This window comes from Drosophila ananassae, chromosome 3R, assembly GCF_017639315.1.
Source record: "Drosophila ananassae strain 14024-0371.13 chromosome 3R, ASM1763931v2, whole genome shotgun sequence".
In the NCBI taxonomy this organism is placed as follows: Eukaryota; Metazoa; Arthropoda; class Insecta; order Diptera; family Drosophilidae; genus Drosophila; species Drosophila ananassae.
The window spans coordinates 11,323,060-11,338,908 of record NC_057930.1 but is presented as its reverse complement, the minus strand read 5'-3'; the positions used below and the strand labels follow the sequence as shown (position 1 = coordinate 11,338,908).

The 15,849-nt window shown below is 38.0% G+C and overlaps 2 protein-coding genes across 3 annotated transcripts; one reads left to right on the top strand and one right to left on the bottom strand.

Moving 5' to 3' along the window:
* Window positions 1-214: 214 nt before the first annotated feature.
* Window positions 215-12,235, bottom strand: LOC6507006. Its single transcript, XM_001965258.4, has 2 exons — window positions 12,097-12,235; window positions 215-1,744 (listed from the first exon to the last, which is right to left on the bottom strand). Exon 2 carries the CDS (start codon window positions 1,643-1,645, stop codon window positions 1,475-1,477), a length of 171 nt encoding a protein of 56 aa, XP_001965294.1. The 5' UTR covers window positions 1,646-1,744; window positions 12,097-12,235; the 3' UTR covers window positions 215-1,474.
* On the top strand, window positions 12,134-15,713 carry LOC6503534 (cytochrome c-1). 2 transcript variants are annotated; one of them, XM_014904904.3, is made up of 3 exons: window positions 12,134-12,439; window positions 14,727-14,892; window positions 15,010-15,713. In XM_014904904.3, the coding sequence occupies exons 2-3, from the start codon at window positions 14,872-14,874 to the stop codon at window positions 15,331-15,333; spliced, it is 345 nt and encodes a 114-aa protein (XP_014760390.1). In that variant the 5' UTR covers window positions 12,134-12,439; window positions 14,727-14,871; the 3' UTR covers window positions 15,334-15,713. The 2 variants fall into 2 exon arrangements, with proteins under 2 accessions (XP_014760390.1, XP_001965293.1); XM_001965257.4 differs by lacking the exon at window positions 14,727-14,892 and having other exon boundaries at window positions 12,141-12,439.
* Window positions 15,714-15,849: the final 136 nt, after the last annotated feature.

Sequence of the window (15,849 nt, the reverse complement as noted above, 5' to 3'; positions counted from 1 at the left end):
AGTTCAAATATCGATAAGTGCTTTTATGTTAACAGAAATTATCGGATAAAGGTGGCCTGTTTATCGAAATTCAAAAATCTGCAACTGCTTCTGTCCGTTAAAAAACGGAATTATGGATAACCTGGAAAAACAGAATAGACCACTTTTTACCATTATAAAGTTTAGCACCCCGATCCTTATCTGAAATACCACAAAATAAAAACTACTAGTCAAATATTTTATTTGTATTGAACACTCAACAGCTTAAAGACTTTATTTATTGATCGATATCGATTTATTGCATTTTTCTCAACATTTTTCTGCTGTAGTTGTATTGCTAGGTTCTAGTAGACATTTCTCATTGGTTTGGCATTACTGTTATTACCGTTATGTTCATGATGCAGGATTGCATTCTGGCTTACTAACTAATTAATAATTAAAATTGAATTATGAAAATTTCTGATAAATCTTTGTCTTGGTAGTTGTTTTTATATTTGTAATTGTCCATTATAGGTTATGAAATTTTCCAAGTTTTCTTGTCTTGTACAGAATTTAAGATACTATTGCTTTCTGTATGTGGTTTTTGTATTTCATTTGTGTGTTTCATTGTTTTAACAGCAATTATAGTCGATTGGCAACTTCTTTGGGATAAATGCACTTTTCATATTGCTGGGCTTGAATAACTATTGTGAATGGATGTGTGTTTTTCAGTGTTGGTTAAGCGCATTTGCATAGACTCCGATTCGAGTTGGATGTGTAAATATATTCCTCTACATGTATACATTGTATTATTATTGTTAGTATTGCATTTGCTTGCATCTTTAGTTAATATATTTTATCTATTTAATAGCCTTGCATAAACGTTTCTCTTGTTTTCCATTTGTGACACGCAAAAACAGTGTTGTTAAATTACAAAAATATACTTTGTATTTTTTTGTTGGCTGTTCTCGAAACTTAAGCTCTAATAATAAACCCGAATAAACGCAAAAACTGTATTATGTATAATATTTATTTTGCTTGTAGTTTGCAATTTGTAATTTTTTCTTTTTTTTTTCTCATATTTCTCATTTCACTTATTACAATACAAAAGGTACGAAAGGCGCGAGAAACTCCGACATACGGAATTTACACTAAAAATTGACTTAATTGTTGAAGAGTTAACTGAATTTAATCATTTCTCGGAAGAAGCTTAAACTAAAAATGATATTATTTGTGTTTTTTTTTTTCAGCTTAAACTTAACATTGTATTTCATGGGATTGGATATTTTATTTTTAATCATTGTTTTTAATACTTAATCGCTACATTGCTGGAAAAGATAAGGTTGGTTGGTGTTTCATCTGTTCGAGTGTATTCGAGTGTTTTATTTATGTATTTATAGGAAAACTTGACTGAAAAGCGGCAACTAGTACGAGTATCTGTTATATGCGTTGCTTTCTAACATTTTGGGAAAGGATCATTCGGGTGCGGATCTTAAGAAACTATAATATATCTCCATTATTCGGCGCGACAGAGTAGGGTAGCGAAGCGGAAGAGACGCATCCAGCTGAAGAGCTTCGACTCCAAGAGGTTCTCCTCCGCCGTCGAGGTGGTCATCGATACCCGCGACGAATTGGAGGACTTGCTGGTCCGTTTCTGCTGCACGATCCGGGGCGAGCTCATCTTCATTATCGAGTAAGTCGTCTTGGCGGCTTCTAAATTGCACACGCCACAAATGTGGGCGTGGGCTACGGGGTCACAAGCGTGGAAAAAAACGAAACGCACAAGCTGAAAAGAGAGGAGATTGGAAGGTGGGTTAGTCAAGTGCTATTCAAAGTGGCAAGTCGATGGCTCAGTCGCTCAAGCATCCTTTAGGATGCCGTGATATTTGAGAGGCTGTCAGCGAAAAGCCCCAAAAATCACCCTCAAAAAAGGTGATTTCAAGAGGGGATTAAAGGATTTAAAGTGATAGGATAGTGGGAGTAAGCCTTTGACCTTCCCAATTATTATTTTTTTTCATTTAATTTTCATTCAAAGCCCAGCTAGTTATTGTTTTCAAACAAAAAGCTAGTGAGTTTTAATCGCAATGCTCCATTGGCTTCATCGGGGCATTAATACACACCCATGGAATAAAATAACAAAAAAAAAAGAAAACATGCCCAACCATCCAAAGCTGATGACCTTGCCTATATGCATAGAAACACATGCCCAGATACACGTAAAAAGATACAGATACAAATGTATCTGCAAGCCGTATGCCCAAAAAGAGGCCCAAATCGAAAAGTCGGGGGAGGGGGCATGAATTGCATGGCATGCTCTAGTTTTTCCAGATCTGGATATAGCCAGAGACCAGAGACTACAGACCAGAGACCGATTCAATGACAAAACGACTTAATGGTTCGTTACATAGATACACACACTAGGCACACACACCTAGCACCTACCTCCAACTAAAAAGTCGGATATGTAAACACTCACTAACTACTGAAACTGAAATTGATGTTTGCTTTAATTGAACAGAATCCTGTTTCTGTTCCTGCCGACAAAGATTATTTGTTCTACGTCATTTGTAATTATGCAATGTCCAGTACTCGTGTATCTTTTCCTACCCTATACTATCTCATTCCAATTTTCCACTCCCACTGACTGCCGCCTTGTGGCAGCAAATTAATTTCAATTTCCAGTCAACTTTTACAATCGTTTCTAGCAATGTTTTTTTGTATTTTTTTGTTTCTTTGTTTGTGTCCAACATCTATGGCGACAGTCCAAAAGTGCAGTCCCGCTCATAAAACATTTCCATACATATATCAATTGTGGCAGCAACAGCAACAGCAACAGCAACAGCAGCAATAAAAAAAAGCTACGCCATCAGCTATCTTTTTCCTTCCATGCGACAACATAAAAATATTGTTTGAGTTTCTTTATTTTTCTCGCTTTTCTTTCTAGCTTTTTGCTAAATAATTTTCCACTTTGTATGTTTTCCAAGCAATCTCTAGCTGGTGTCACTGCCCAAAATACGCCTGCGCATTCGCTTAGCTCATTATAATGCTGGGACTGCTGAGATCATGGCGATATGTAGATAGCCATGGCCCCTGAACACATTTTTTTGAAAAATAGTGGAGAGTTTTGAACAAATCGGAGGGAAGTTCTAGGCAAGACTAGAATATTGCAAGCCTCTACCTCAAATTCTTCAAATAAAATCAATTATTTGAAATACTTTCTCCCTAAATTGTTTGAATTTTTCAAGATATATTCTCTATTTTCACCATTGACCCCCAAATACCAATAGTCATGGATCCTAAACACATTTTTTGAAAAAATATTGGTAAGTATTCAACAAATCGGAGAAAAGTTCTAGGCTAGACAAGAAATTCTTCCAAAAAAAATAGCAATTATCTGAAATACTTTCTCCTTCAATTTGTTTAAATTCCTCAATATATATTCTCTATTCTCCCCATTGAACATATTTTTTAAAAAATAAATCGGAGAGAAATTCTAGGCTAGACAAGAAATTCTTCCAAAAAAAAATCAATTATCTAAAATACTTTCTCCCTAAATTATTTAAATTCTTCAAGATATATCTTCTATTCTCTCCATTGAACCATAAATTCTATAAAATACATAAAAATAGCTATCACTTAAAGAGCATTGAAATTTCGTCTTAAATATTTCTTGAAATTCAAATTTCAAATTCCCTCGAAATTTACAAATCCCCCTCTACAGCCTGATCCATTTACAACGACGCCTCTGCACTGGTTTCCATTTCTTTGCCTTAGCTTTGACATAAACATTTCGGGAATGAGAAATATTTTGTGTTTTCATTGCTGTCGTTGCTGTTGTTGGGCCTTAATCTTTTGATACCAAGACTGCAGCTGCCGCCGGTGTCAGTTTGGGGCAGGATGGCTTGGCAAGGCCAGGGGGCCCGAAGGGGAAGTGGGAGGGCTGGCTGGAAGATCGTGCCAGCGTGGGTGTTTCAAAGCTAACGGGCCAACACGATGCTCGCGCCCACATTTACTCCGACCCCCACCACCACACCACCACCCAGTCCGACTACTTCAATGCCTTTTCCATTTCACAACTAGTGCGACACATTTTTTATTTTTACCCTTCCAAAAGGTACTCACACTTTTTCAGTAAGAGGTGGAACAATTTCTTTGTATTTTGAAATATAATTTAAAAAAATAATAAATTAATTGAAGTAACAAACACAATTTTCATGATTTAAAAAATTGGTAGGACTATGGAGTATAAAAGTTTGTATTTCGATATCTATATCTCATCGAATTCTTATCCGATTTTTAAACGGGACACCTCAAAAGACTTATTGATGGATTCTCCATAAATCTGCATACAAATCTTGGTATTACATTTTTTTTAAAGATTTTTTATGAAATTTTCTGTAAGACTCCCTTTAAAAAAAACCGTAAACTTCGGATTTCAAAATAAAGCATCTTTCGATATCCATATCTTGTCCAATTATTATCCGATCCTTGAATGGAATACCTTAAATGATTTATAGTTAAATTTTTCATAAATCTGCATCAAAACCTTGCCTTCAATATTTTTTAGATTTTTCGTTAAATTATCTGTCGGGAGCCTCTTCAAAACACTGACTTTTGGATATCAAAATATGGTACTTTTCGATATCCATATCTTGGCCAATTTTTATCTGATCCCTGAACGGAATATCTCAAAAGATTTGTAGATCGATCCTTAATATATTTCCATTAAAATTTTTTGGCTCAATATTTTTTAGATTTTTAATGCAATTTTGTTAGAGGGACCCCTTGAAAACACTGAAAAGCTGTGAATATCAAAATATGGTACCTTCCGATATCCATATTTTGCTCAATTCTTATCCGACAATTAAAAAGAATACCTTAAAAGATTTGTGGATAAACTTGACCTCAATCTACATTAAAATCTCTGGGCTCAAATTTTTGTTTGAATTTTCGTTGAAATTTTCTAGAGAACTTCCTTTAAAATAATGAGAAACCGAGAATGTTGAAATATATCACTTTCCGAAAGCCAATTTATAGCCGATCTTCAAACAATAAACCTTAATAGATTTGTGGATCGATTCTGCATCAACATTTTTGTAATCAATTTATATTTTCTAACAAAATTTTCTACCAAAAAGGTAAATAGAGAAAAACTCTTAAAACTTAATGAGAAGCGGGTCGAAGCAGGTCACGTGGAAACTAATGATTGAACTTTTACCTGCCCACCGGGCTCCCAATCACTCATGCTCCTCTCCAGCCACCAGTCCTCCAGTCTTCCAGTCCCCCTGGTTTCTCCCTCAATGTTCGATGACAATTTGGAGGCATTTGTTTTATTGCCGGCACCGCGGGGCGTATGCGTGATGTTTTTATTGCCGTTAAATTAATCGAAAGCCCTGGAAGAAGGAGTCTGGGGGAGAGGAGGAACTACTGGAGAAATGGGTGCGAACATGCAATACTTTAGATTTCGTGTCTCGGCTGCGGGTCATGGTCTTCAATATCCTGGGCGCCAAGCCATCTCACTTCAAATTTATGAGCGACGAGTGCTGGAAATCGAATATGTATCTTTCGGGGTAATTTTGTGGCTGGAAGCTTAATCGCCCACGCAGACAGCTCGACATATTTTAGGGTCTGTAATGGGAGCCATAACAGCTAATAATACCGGGAAAAAAATCTCTGAGAACTGCTCGGGTTTCCCCCTTGGTTTCATTTCTATTCTACAATACCTAGTCTTATATTTTCTGCTGCCCTTTGCACTTTATTAGACAAAGTCTCTGCTAGTATTTTTTTTATATTTTTCCTTCTAATTGGCTTTTATGGTTTTCAATATATAATATTTTTTGTTGTTTGTCGCCGTCACTGCCGTCACCCGGCTCACATTGACCCACTTGGCACACTTGCTGGCAGAGGCAGCCAAAGTAACTGCAGTCTCTGATGCCACAGAGCCTGTGCCAAATTCAATTATCAATTTGTGCTTTTCATGAATTTTTCATTTCAACTGCTGGCTTTTCCTCTAGCTGGCTTGGAAATTTCAAATGCGAAACATTCGTCACGAAAGTGACAGTTGGAAATGGGAAAAAGAGGGTTATAAATGACAGTCTGGAAGTATGTCTAGTTTGACACAATTTTGGAAGTTAGGTTCTTCTAATTATCAACATTCTAGTCATTTATAATTATCAGAGTCTTGTTACATTTGGCATCTACCTGTTAAAACTGTTGCATCCACAACCCACTTCCGCCGCAGCTAGTAGTAGTAGTGGCAAGTTAGTGCCTTATTGTTCTGCTATCGTTATTATTATTATTCCAGTAACTGTCACTTACAGCTATCTGCTTTCATGTCACACTCCTCGGCCTCTGGGAGGCGGTTTCAATTGCATTTCAAATGAGCTCCAAGCTCTGGAATCAAGCTGGTTCGGTGTTGTTATCAAAAGCGTGCCACTTCAGAGCGTCGCTGACTGACACAACACTGCAACCGCAACTGCCACTGCAACCACAACCGCAATATAGTAGACGACCCACTGCCCTGCCCACTTGAACCACTGCCTCTCACCCACCGCCCACAGTGACATCCGTCTTAATGAGGCTTCAATATCACTTGTCAAATAGCCACACTTGAGCTGAAACTTGCACTTAAAAAAATATAGTTATTTAGTGTTCAGTCTTCTCTGATTTAAAACTGATTAAAACTTTAATTATTTTTTCTATCTGTAGAATTGTATTGTAATTTAGACACCAGATAGAGGCCTGGACAGATCTATGTAAATAGATAACGATATCTAATTGGGTCAGACTCTACTTTAATACGCATATTACGCTTGATTGTAAGCCGTTTGATTGATTCAATGAATCTTAAATGGGAAACTCGACAGCCTTGGAGGCATTACATGACAAAATCTTGGAAAGAAACTATAGATCTATAGGCTTCTCTTTTTTTTTTGGGGGAGCGCCATGATCTCACTACAAACTACAAAACAAGCTAAAAAAAAAAATAAATGATAAATAAATGACATCAGGCAGACCCGTTCAACTTGAGGCGGCAATTAGAAGGCAGTATATTTGAGAGATATAACTCATAAATATTAACAAAACACAAACACACAGACACACACTCCTAATGCGAGTTCAAAGATACACAGCACACACCAGTAGATGGGGCAGGAAGATGGGAAAACCTGAATAAATATTTATAAGAATGCTAATTTTCGATTGCAGTGGCTGGGCTAGGAGGCTTGAAGTAACAGTAAACCAAAGGGAAAAGCTGGAGGAAAAGCTAGTGGTAGAGAGAGAAGATGTTTTGAAAAACTATACCCAACAGATGCAGATACTTTGTGGCCCAGAACCGCACTCAAGCGATAGCTTTTTGGCGGCAGATGAGAGCGAGAGAGGCTGGATGGAAAAAAAAACAAAAAAAAAACCGCAAAAAAGGCCGGCAAGTGCCCTAGTGCCTAGTGCCCTCTTGGGCAACTGCGACATTGTAACAGTCTAGTTAACTTGCAACTTACAAGCGAATGTATCTACGTATCTACAAGTTACTTTACAATGGCCCATGGCTCCCTCCAATGTGTTGACTGACTTTCCAAACGTGTTGTCATGTAAATTAACCAAAAACGGAATAAAGAAACAGAAAAAAAAAACAGACACACACTGCCATGTTGCGGGCTAGTTGAGGAATACAAGTTACATGCAGCTATGTATGCTGCTGCTGCTGCTGCAAGTATCTCTCAGATACACAGAACAAACACAAGGCAGTAAGAGTGGGAGTGCGAGTGGGGAGTTGGGAAGACTTCTGCCAGAAGACTTCGAGGAGGTAGCCGCCACAGCCTGAGAAAGACAAATATAATTGACAATGGAGAACAGATGGAGTGAGATGCAAACAACTCAGACAATGCCGTTTAAATGGAAAATTGTTAGACGTCACAGGCCAGGAGGGCCAGGAGGGGCCCTCCAAGCCAGCTATGTCAGCTGGCCGAGGAAAAAATTGCCAAGAATGTGAAGAAATAGGGCCATCTTCTAAGTAATTTCAAAGGCAAACAGATGAGATTAAATCTATTTTAAAGATAAAAGTAACTAGAAGAAGGAAGAACTAAACTATAGCTTTAAAAATATTACTAAAATCACTAGAGAGACCTCGGCCAATAAGGCCATAGTGGCCACCAACTCTCGTTTCCTGTTCTTGGCCCAAAGACCATTACGTATACGCCACGTAGCTAATACAAATGCAAATATTAAATCATTATTGCGCATGAAATGCCAACGTAAACAATAATAATAAACACCCAAAGAGACGAAGGCGAAGGAAAAGCCAATAAACAATAAGCCAAATGGGGGCATCCACAAAAAAAAACAAAAAAGAAAAGAAAAAATAAGAAAGAGGCTACGAAGTTCAAAGTTTGGCCAAAAGAAATTGCGCGGTCAGCGACCAAGTCGACTCATTAGCTAAAAACCGATGATGCCCCATTGTGGCAGCGGCTCGTTAAGTCGCAGAGTGGAGCTGGAGGGGCGGAACTCGACTAACCTCTTACATAATGATGGGAAAAATCTGAATACTTCAGGCTGATAAGAAATGCGGCTCACATTGAACTCTTTGGGATCGAAACAAAATACTACTAAAGGGGGGGACATCATAATAAAAGACAAAAAAAAAAAAATATTGTTAGTTGGAATGAGATAGGTGGATTACTGGTGACAAAGACGGGAAAAGATGGGCTCCAACACGATTTTCTGGGCATGGGTTTTATGGCTCGTTAAATGGTTTTCAAAATTTAAATAAATTAATGAATTTCACAATACAAAAAAGGAATAAAAAACAAATAAAACTAAAACTAATTAACTCCCAAAATGTTGAAAATAACAAATTAAATTACAATTTCAAGGGCTTCTAATATAAATAAATTTTTTAATTGCTTGAGAAAATGAAAGAATTATTGAGATTCAAGTGATTCACATTAAAAAGTGTTTTGATTGGAAAATAAAATAGTTTTTAAAACCAATTTAATGGGGAAGTGTACGTGAACTGTAAACACTATTTCCTCTCAATTTTACCATTTTTTACCATTTTATTTACCAAGAAATAGAAATAAAAATAAAAATAAAGGCTGCCTCACTCAAGTGCTATAACTGGTGGTCACTGCATAATTCAGAACTCTTTGGATATTCGAGAGCGACTTGCCACAAAATAAACAAAGATGACGCTTTCAAAAAAAATCGAAGACCACACACTACTCGAGAGAGAGATAGGGATATCAGAGTGAAAGAGATGGGGGGCGGAGAAAAGGTAACATTTTGCATAAAATATCAACCTTTTTGTGACCTTTGCTGCAACCTCGAGCCCTCAACACATCGATTTTCGATTAAATATAATTGACGGGACAGGACACGCCCTCTTTCGCCTTCATTTCTCCTGTCAAGGATGGTGGATAACTTCCTCTTTTGACGGCTCATTTCCACTGACCATTTTCAATTTCCATTTGACACGCTTTGGAATTTTTTTAGCCTGGCGCCCTCTATTAACCCCCTTCTAGCGCCCTCTATCCTTTGAAATTGTTTCACATAATTTATGCCAGTCATCGTGCCGGCTTTAATATCTGTTTGTTTGTTTGTTGGCGAAATTGTTTCGAGGCTCATTGTAAGCCCCCAAAACCGATGGCTTGCCATTAATTTTCAGCTAATCTCAATCAGTCAAGTACGATGGGGGCCTGGGAAAATTCAGGAAAAACAGTTTCCCCCAACCAATTTCTGTTTCCACTTTTCCATCCATAACTCAGCTGTGAACTTTTATCGGAGCTTTTTCGGAGTGACAAGGCTCATTTTGGGTTTTTTTTTTCAAGACATTATCTTATTGTAATGGCGCATTTCCGGTCTGAGGTAATTGAATTTGTTTTAGGAAACTCACAATTAAAGGGGGTTTTCTAAGGGAAAGGTTTAAATCTCTTTGAGACGGTTGTGACTCGAATTTATCTTTAAAATTTATCCATTAAAATGCAATAATCAAGTTAAAAATAGCCACAAAATAAATAGAATTCCAATTTGTCTGTGAAATGGGAAGGTAATATATCTCTCTTTTATTCATTATATCTCTAAAAATAATTATTCATATTCTAATATTAATTTTGCACATCGCTCTTGAAGAGCCAGAATGACTATAAACAATATCTAAAAATAATTTAGATCTTTTCTCAGTTTATTAATTGAAAGAAAGCATATTGCTCTTATTGCTTTTTCCTTTAAAAATGTTTCAAAATAAATATTAAAATAATTTCCTGTCTGAAACCCCCTAACCAGATGGCCTAAAACTGCAATTATTTTTTTGTCATTGATGTTTTATCTCTTATTTTTTTATCATTAATGAAAATGCACTTAGTGTTATCTTGGAAATGGGGAAATGGGGGAGATAACTATGTCAGTCCGCCCACTACTCTTTGTTTTGTTATTTTGGCTTTTCTTCAACTCCCATTGGACTCCCAACTCCCACCGCAAATATTGATTTCCTTTTTTTTTTATGGTGGGTTACCCAAGTTCCGAGTGATATTATGCTGATAAGGTTGGTTTTGCTCCATATGTTGGTTAGAGTTTCGGTTGAGGGACGCCAAGTGCACTTAATGATATGATAAGAAACAACCCAGAGCTGCTGACCCACATATTACGAACTAATTTGTACACTCGATGGGTGAACAGTGAATGCCCGCTTTAATGGCCGCCAACAGTTCGATTAGTCCCAATGAGTCCCACTTGATGAATATTAATCATTAATTTTTATGTCGCTGCCAGCAAATTAATTAAATTATGGCAATTCCTCAACACTTGTGCGGTAATTGATGTTGAGGTTCGACTCTCGATCTGGAGTATGTGAACTGAGGCTCTCAACAAAAGCCATAGCCATATAGTGAAGCTCAGTGGCCTATATAACATTTCAGGCCATAAACAAAAGGCAAAAATGATTAATAAACTTTGGGGGAAGGCTTTGGGGATGGGGAGTAGTACTGTTGGTGTATGGAATACAGATGAAGTGACATAATTGAAACGAAAAGGGCAGAGACTGGGGGTCTGAGGGAAGCCTTTGAGAACTTTCTGGGTGGAGTACATGAAGCAAAAAGTAATCAACTGCCACCAGAGTGCCAGCCAATATTCCTTTCAACAAACAAACAGAAAACAGGAATAAAAAAAAAGATTATTTGGTTGAGTTCACATAAGAGCCACTTACCAACTTACCAACTTTTCCAACAAAAGGTTAATGCTTAACCAAGAACATAAAAATCGGAAGTTTCTACTTCCCAAGAATTCTAGCTAATATATTTTTTTGAGACTCTGTCCAGAGGTCACTCTGTTCGTTAACTTTTCAAAAAAATGGAAATGGAATTAAGCTTCATAGAAATAGAAATGTTTAATGTATTTCTCAGAAAGCACATATATTTCAGAATTGATGAGGAAAAAATACTCGTACTTGTCAAATGTTTATGAAAAAGTAGAACATGAAAATATCAACAAGGCGAGTGAAAATAAGACATTTTCTTCGACGTTCTAAGTTCAGAACTACAAACAGTTGACCCATTTTCCAAAAAAAAAAAAAAAAGATAGTACTTCATCCAAAAAATCACATATTAATAAATAATCAGATACTCCATACCACACCACTCCATTGAGTAAATCAATTTCCTATTCAAACTAAATAAAGCAATAGCTTAGGTCCTTTCAGGCAGATGTCCTTTGCCGATAGAGGGACAAAAAGGAAGTCCCCTTGGTGGGATAAGCTGGTTCTTAAAAAGGAAACGCATAAGCTCTCGTTCATATCGGGATTTATGCAGGAAATGTGAAAGAACTTCGGATGGTAATGGAAGTGGATGTGGAAAGGGAAATGGAATTAGGGAGTGGGAGTCAAGAAGGCCATAAAACCAAATTAAAAACGACTCCAGATTCACGTTCAAAGGGAAAACTTACAAAAAAAAACATAAACTTTTAGCCATGATTACGTAAATGCGTAAAAGAATAAAAAGAGAGGCGGGGGTGGGGGTAGGTGGACAGCGAGCGAGCAAATGGAACCACTTGACGCATTTCAAGGACACGTGCAGCCTTCGCAAGGACACACACGCAACACAGCAAAAACCGTTAGACGTTACACAACACTATCCAGCGAACAAAACTTACCGTAATATGCAAGTTGGCAGCTCCTATAGAGTAACTGCCAATTAACTGATTTGGGGATCAAAGTAGTCCTTGATTGGTAAGTTCGCTTTTTGACAAATCGGTCGTAAATCGGGCCCCAGAACACACACAAAACTTTTCGAAGTCGGCACGCAGCTAACAAATTTTCCGTTCTCGTCGAAACTTGTTGTTTTTAAGGAATTTTTTTTCTCGAAAAAAATACCCTTTTTTTGCAATTTGTTTAACACTCGATCGAGCCGTTTTTCGATCGGTGTATTAGAAGCGGAGTAGAGGAGAGAGAATCTGCAGCAGGACAAGCGGACCGCGCGGTGAATTTTATCTTCAGGTAATTATTATTTAGCTCCGAAACGTTACGTTATTCAGCAGAAAAATAGTCAAGCGGCGGGGCGCCTTATATAGGCCTCGCTCTCTTGCTAGTAGACTGCGCTGTTGACGTCGACGTCGCTGCTGCTGCTGCTGCTTGAGCTCCCCATAGTTGGGGCTCTCTTCGCTCTTTTGTGGCAGCTGTGAGCCAGCGAGAGAATCTTCTGCAGAAGTGGGGACACTCAGCTGAGCAACAAGCAGTGACAGCGGCAGAGGCAGAGAGAGCGAGAGAGCGTCCATCAGGTGAGCTTGTTGCTGTTTATACGGGTGTGATACTTAACAAAAGGGATATAAGAAATATTTTATTAAATTTTTTAATTTAAAAAAATTAGTTATTTATTTGAAAAGATTTTGTCTTATTTATAGTAGAACGTCTTAAAATTTAAATTTAAAAATTTTGTTAAAAATAGCCTCACCAACTGGTCTCTTAATTCATTAATGCAAAAGTAAAAAAATAATTGAAAAATATATATTTTTTAAGAATTTTCTTTCATTCACACTTTTCTCCACTCTCACTAATTGCGCTGCAGCTCGGCTCGTCCTCTCCCAATCATTGTGTCCCCTATGTTGGGGCTTTCTCTCGCCCACTCTTTCTCGCCACTCTCTCTCTCCCCCATGTAGCATAAAATGCAAAGCCAACTAGCGGCGTTGTTGTTTTTGCTGTTCTCGGGGGCTTATGTAACTTTCGGGGCATCCACAGCGTTGAAGGGCAGTCTTCGACCTCGTTCTAGAAAAGAAGCCATCTCCCTAGCACTCCTCCTTCTCCTCCTACCACCCACTACTAGCCCCTAAGAATTTTTAAAACTATTACTTTTACTTTTAAATCTATTTTTAGTTTTTATTTTATTTAAATTATTATTAAAAAAATTTACAAATAACTCTAGAACCCATGGAGGGCAAATCAAAACCAGAAATGTGTGCTTTGTGGGGGGTGTGGGTGGGGGTGTTGCGGTGGGTGGCTCTGTCGGGAACATCAAAGTCATGCCAAATTGCGCAACACAGTGAGGGTGCGTTGTTCTTGGTAACTTACTGGGACTGGGGCTGGGGCCTAGGCCCTGGATTTGGGGAAAAGTTATTAGGAAGCCTCGTTTCAAAAGCTAAACTCGAGTCTCAAATTCCAGTGGTCAAGTTGAAGTATGAACTTTTCAAAATTTATATTAAATAAGCAAGTTTTATCATGGAATTAAATGAAATTCCCCTTTTATGAATGAAAAGGTAAAAAAATAAAATTTAAAAGGCTTTTATTTAATATCTTTAACTTGTTTGTGTCCTTTTCCATTACAATATCCCTACAACCCTTGCAATATCCTCACTTCCTGGCCAATTTAATATCCGCACTCTACTTTTTTCCTCTTACCTCTGTATCCTATATCCTGTTTTCTGCATCCTGCATCCTCTTTTGCAAACCCTGCCCCCCCTTGTACCACCTCTCACCTTTTTATGGACTTCCGCAGCAATAGATCTAGTAAACAATAATGTCCCCACTCCACAACACACACCCCTCCGTACCAGTTGAAGCGTAATTTAATTTTGTGCGCCATTTATTTATAGTGGTCAGGAGGAGTTCGGGCCAAGAGCCAGAGAGCCAGCCAGCCAGGATAGTTCTGTTCTGCCTGCGGGTAAATTATGGTTCCAAAGCAAATTAGGTTAGCTTCCAGGACCCAGTGGGTGGTTGGGTGGTTGGGTATGAGTGTATCCTGGTGGATTTCTGGCCTAAAACACCTGACGCCAGAGGGTTGTCTGTTGGTCGGCTAGTATCTTTATCTACTAGATACAAATTTTAAATCTTATTTTATTTATTTAAAATATAGAGGTTTAGTAGCCACTCCACTTTCTTGTTTTCTTGTTTTTTTGTTGTTGTTTTGGTGGCATCTGTTTTTGCCGCCAAAGGTGGGTTGGATGGTGGATGGTGGGGCTGGGTGGCAGCGGCAGCGGATGGGAATGGGGAGTGTTGTGCGTAAAATGCGTTTTAATTGAAAGGAAATGTTCAAAGCACATGTGCAGCTGTTACTTGGCCAAAGGGGGAGGGAGGTAGGTAGGGCTTTGGGGCAGGCGGTTCTGCCTGCTAATTGAATTACCTTTCGCTGGCTTTTTCCATTAGAAGTGCTACCGCCAAGTGTCTCTCTGTGTGTGTGTGTATGTTTTGCTTTTCATTTAATACCATTTTTTATTCTATTTTTTTGTTTTGTTTTGTGTTTTTTTTTTCTATTCTCCTGACCCAATTTCGTTTTGCTTTTGTGCAATTGCAGCTGCCTCTGTCTGGTATTTTGCAGCCAAAAGAGCGAGAGAGAGAGGGCCAGAGAGAGAGAAGAAAAAGAGACTGCCCCAACAGCGCATCCTTCCCCCCCCCGCCCCCAGTTATACAAAATTCTAACGGTCTATAAATGTTTATGAATGACCTATCTCGTTACACAGGTACACATTTTGGCGGTTTTTTTTTCTCAGTTTTTAAATTAAAATTATCTTTAAATTTAACAACTTTTAAACATTTAAAATCTTAACAATTAATATTAAAATTCTCCTTTTTTTCAGCCTTTCGAGATGGGTGCGGATGCCGAAAATGGAAAAAAGATCTTCGTTCAGAAGTGTGCTCAGTGCCACACCGCTGAACCGGGTGGCAAGCACAAGGTGGGCCCCAATTTGGGCGGTATCGTGGGTCGCAAATGTGGCACTGCCTCCGGTTACAAATACACCGATGCCAATATCAAGAAGGGTGTTACCTGGACCGAGGGCAACCTGGACGAGTATCTCAAGGATCCGAAGAAATACATTCCCGGCACCAAAATGGTGTTTGCCGGACTGAAAAAAGCCGAGGATCGGGCCGATTTGATCGCCTACCTCAAGAAAAATAAGTAGAAAAAAATACGCCTGGAAAACAACAAGATCGACATTCAAACTTTCTCTTAACACTAACTTGGATGAAATCACATACAAACGAACTTTGGCAAACTCTTCTTTTTGCCCTAAAACTTTTATTTTTATTAATTGGATAGCGACCCGAGTGTGCTCCAGTTTAATTATACACTGAATATAGGATAAGAAACTATAATCACACAATTGATTGAAAGCAGCAGCGCATCTAACATTTGAATTTAAAATGCGCGCGCTTTGGAGTTTCATAGCATCGAGCCTTGGAATGCAACACATTATCGGGACAAACTTGTAATAGGCCTCTTAGACATGAAGCAAGAAATGATATAGAAAATAAAACAAAAATTATATTAAATATTCCAAAATCTATTTATTTTTTACTTAAAATAAATAAAACCATTTGAAAATGTACAAACCAGATAAGGCGGGAAAAAAATTTATCGGGAAAAGTTTATCGAATTTAAACTCGATTGTAAAATGTAGAATGTAGAATGTATCTGT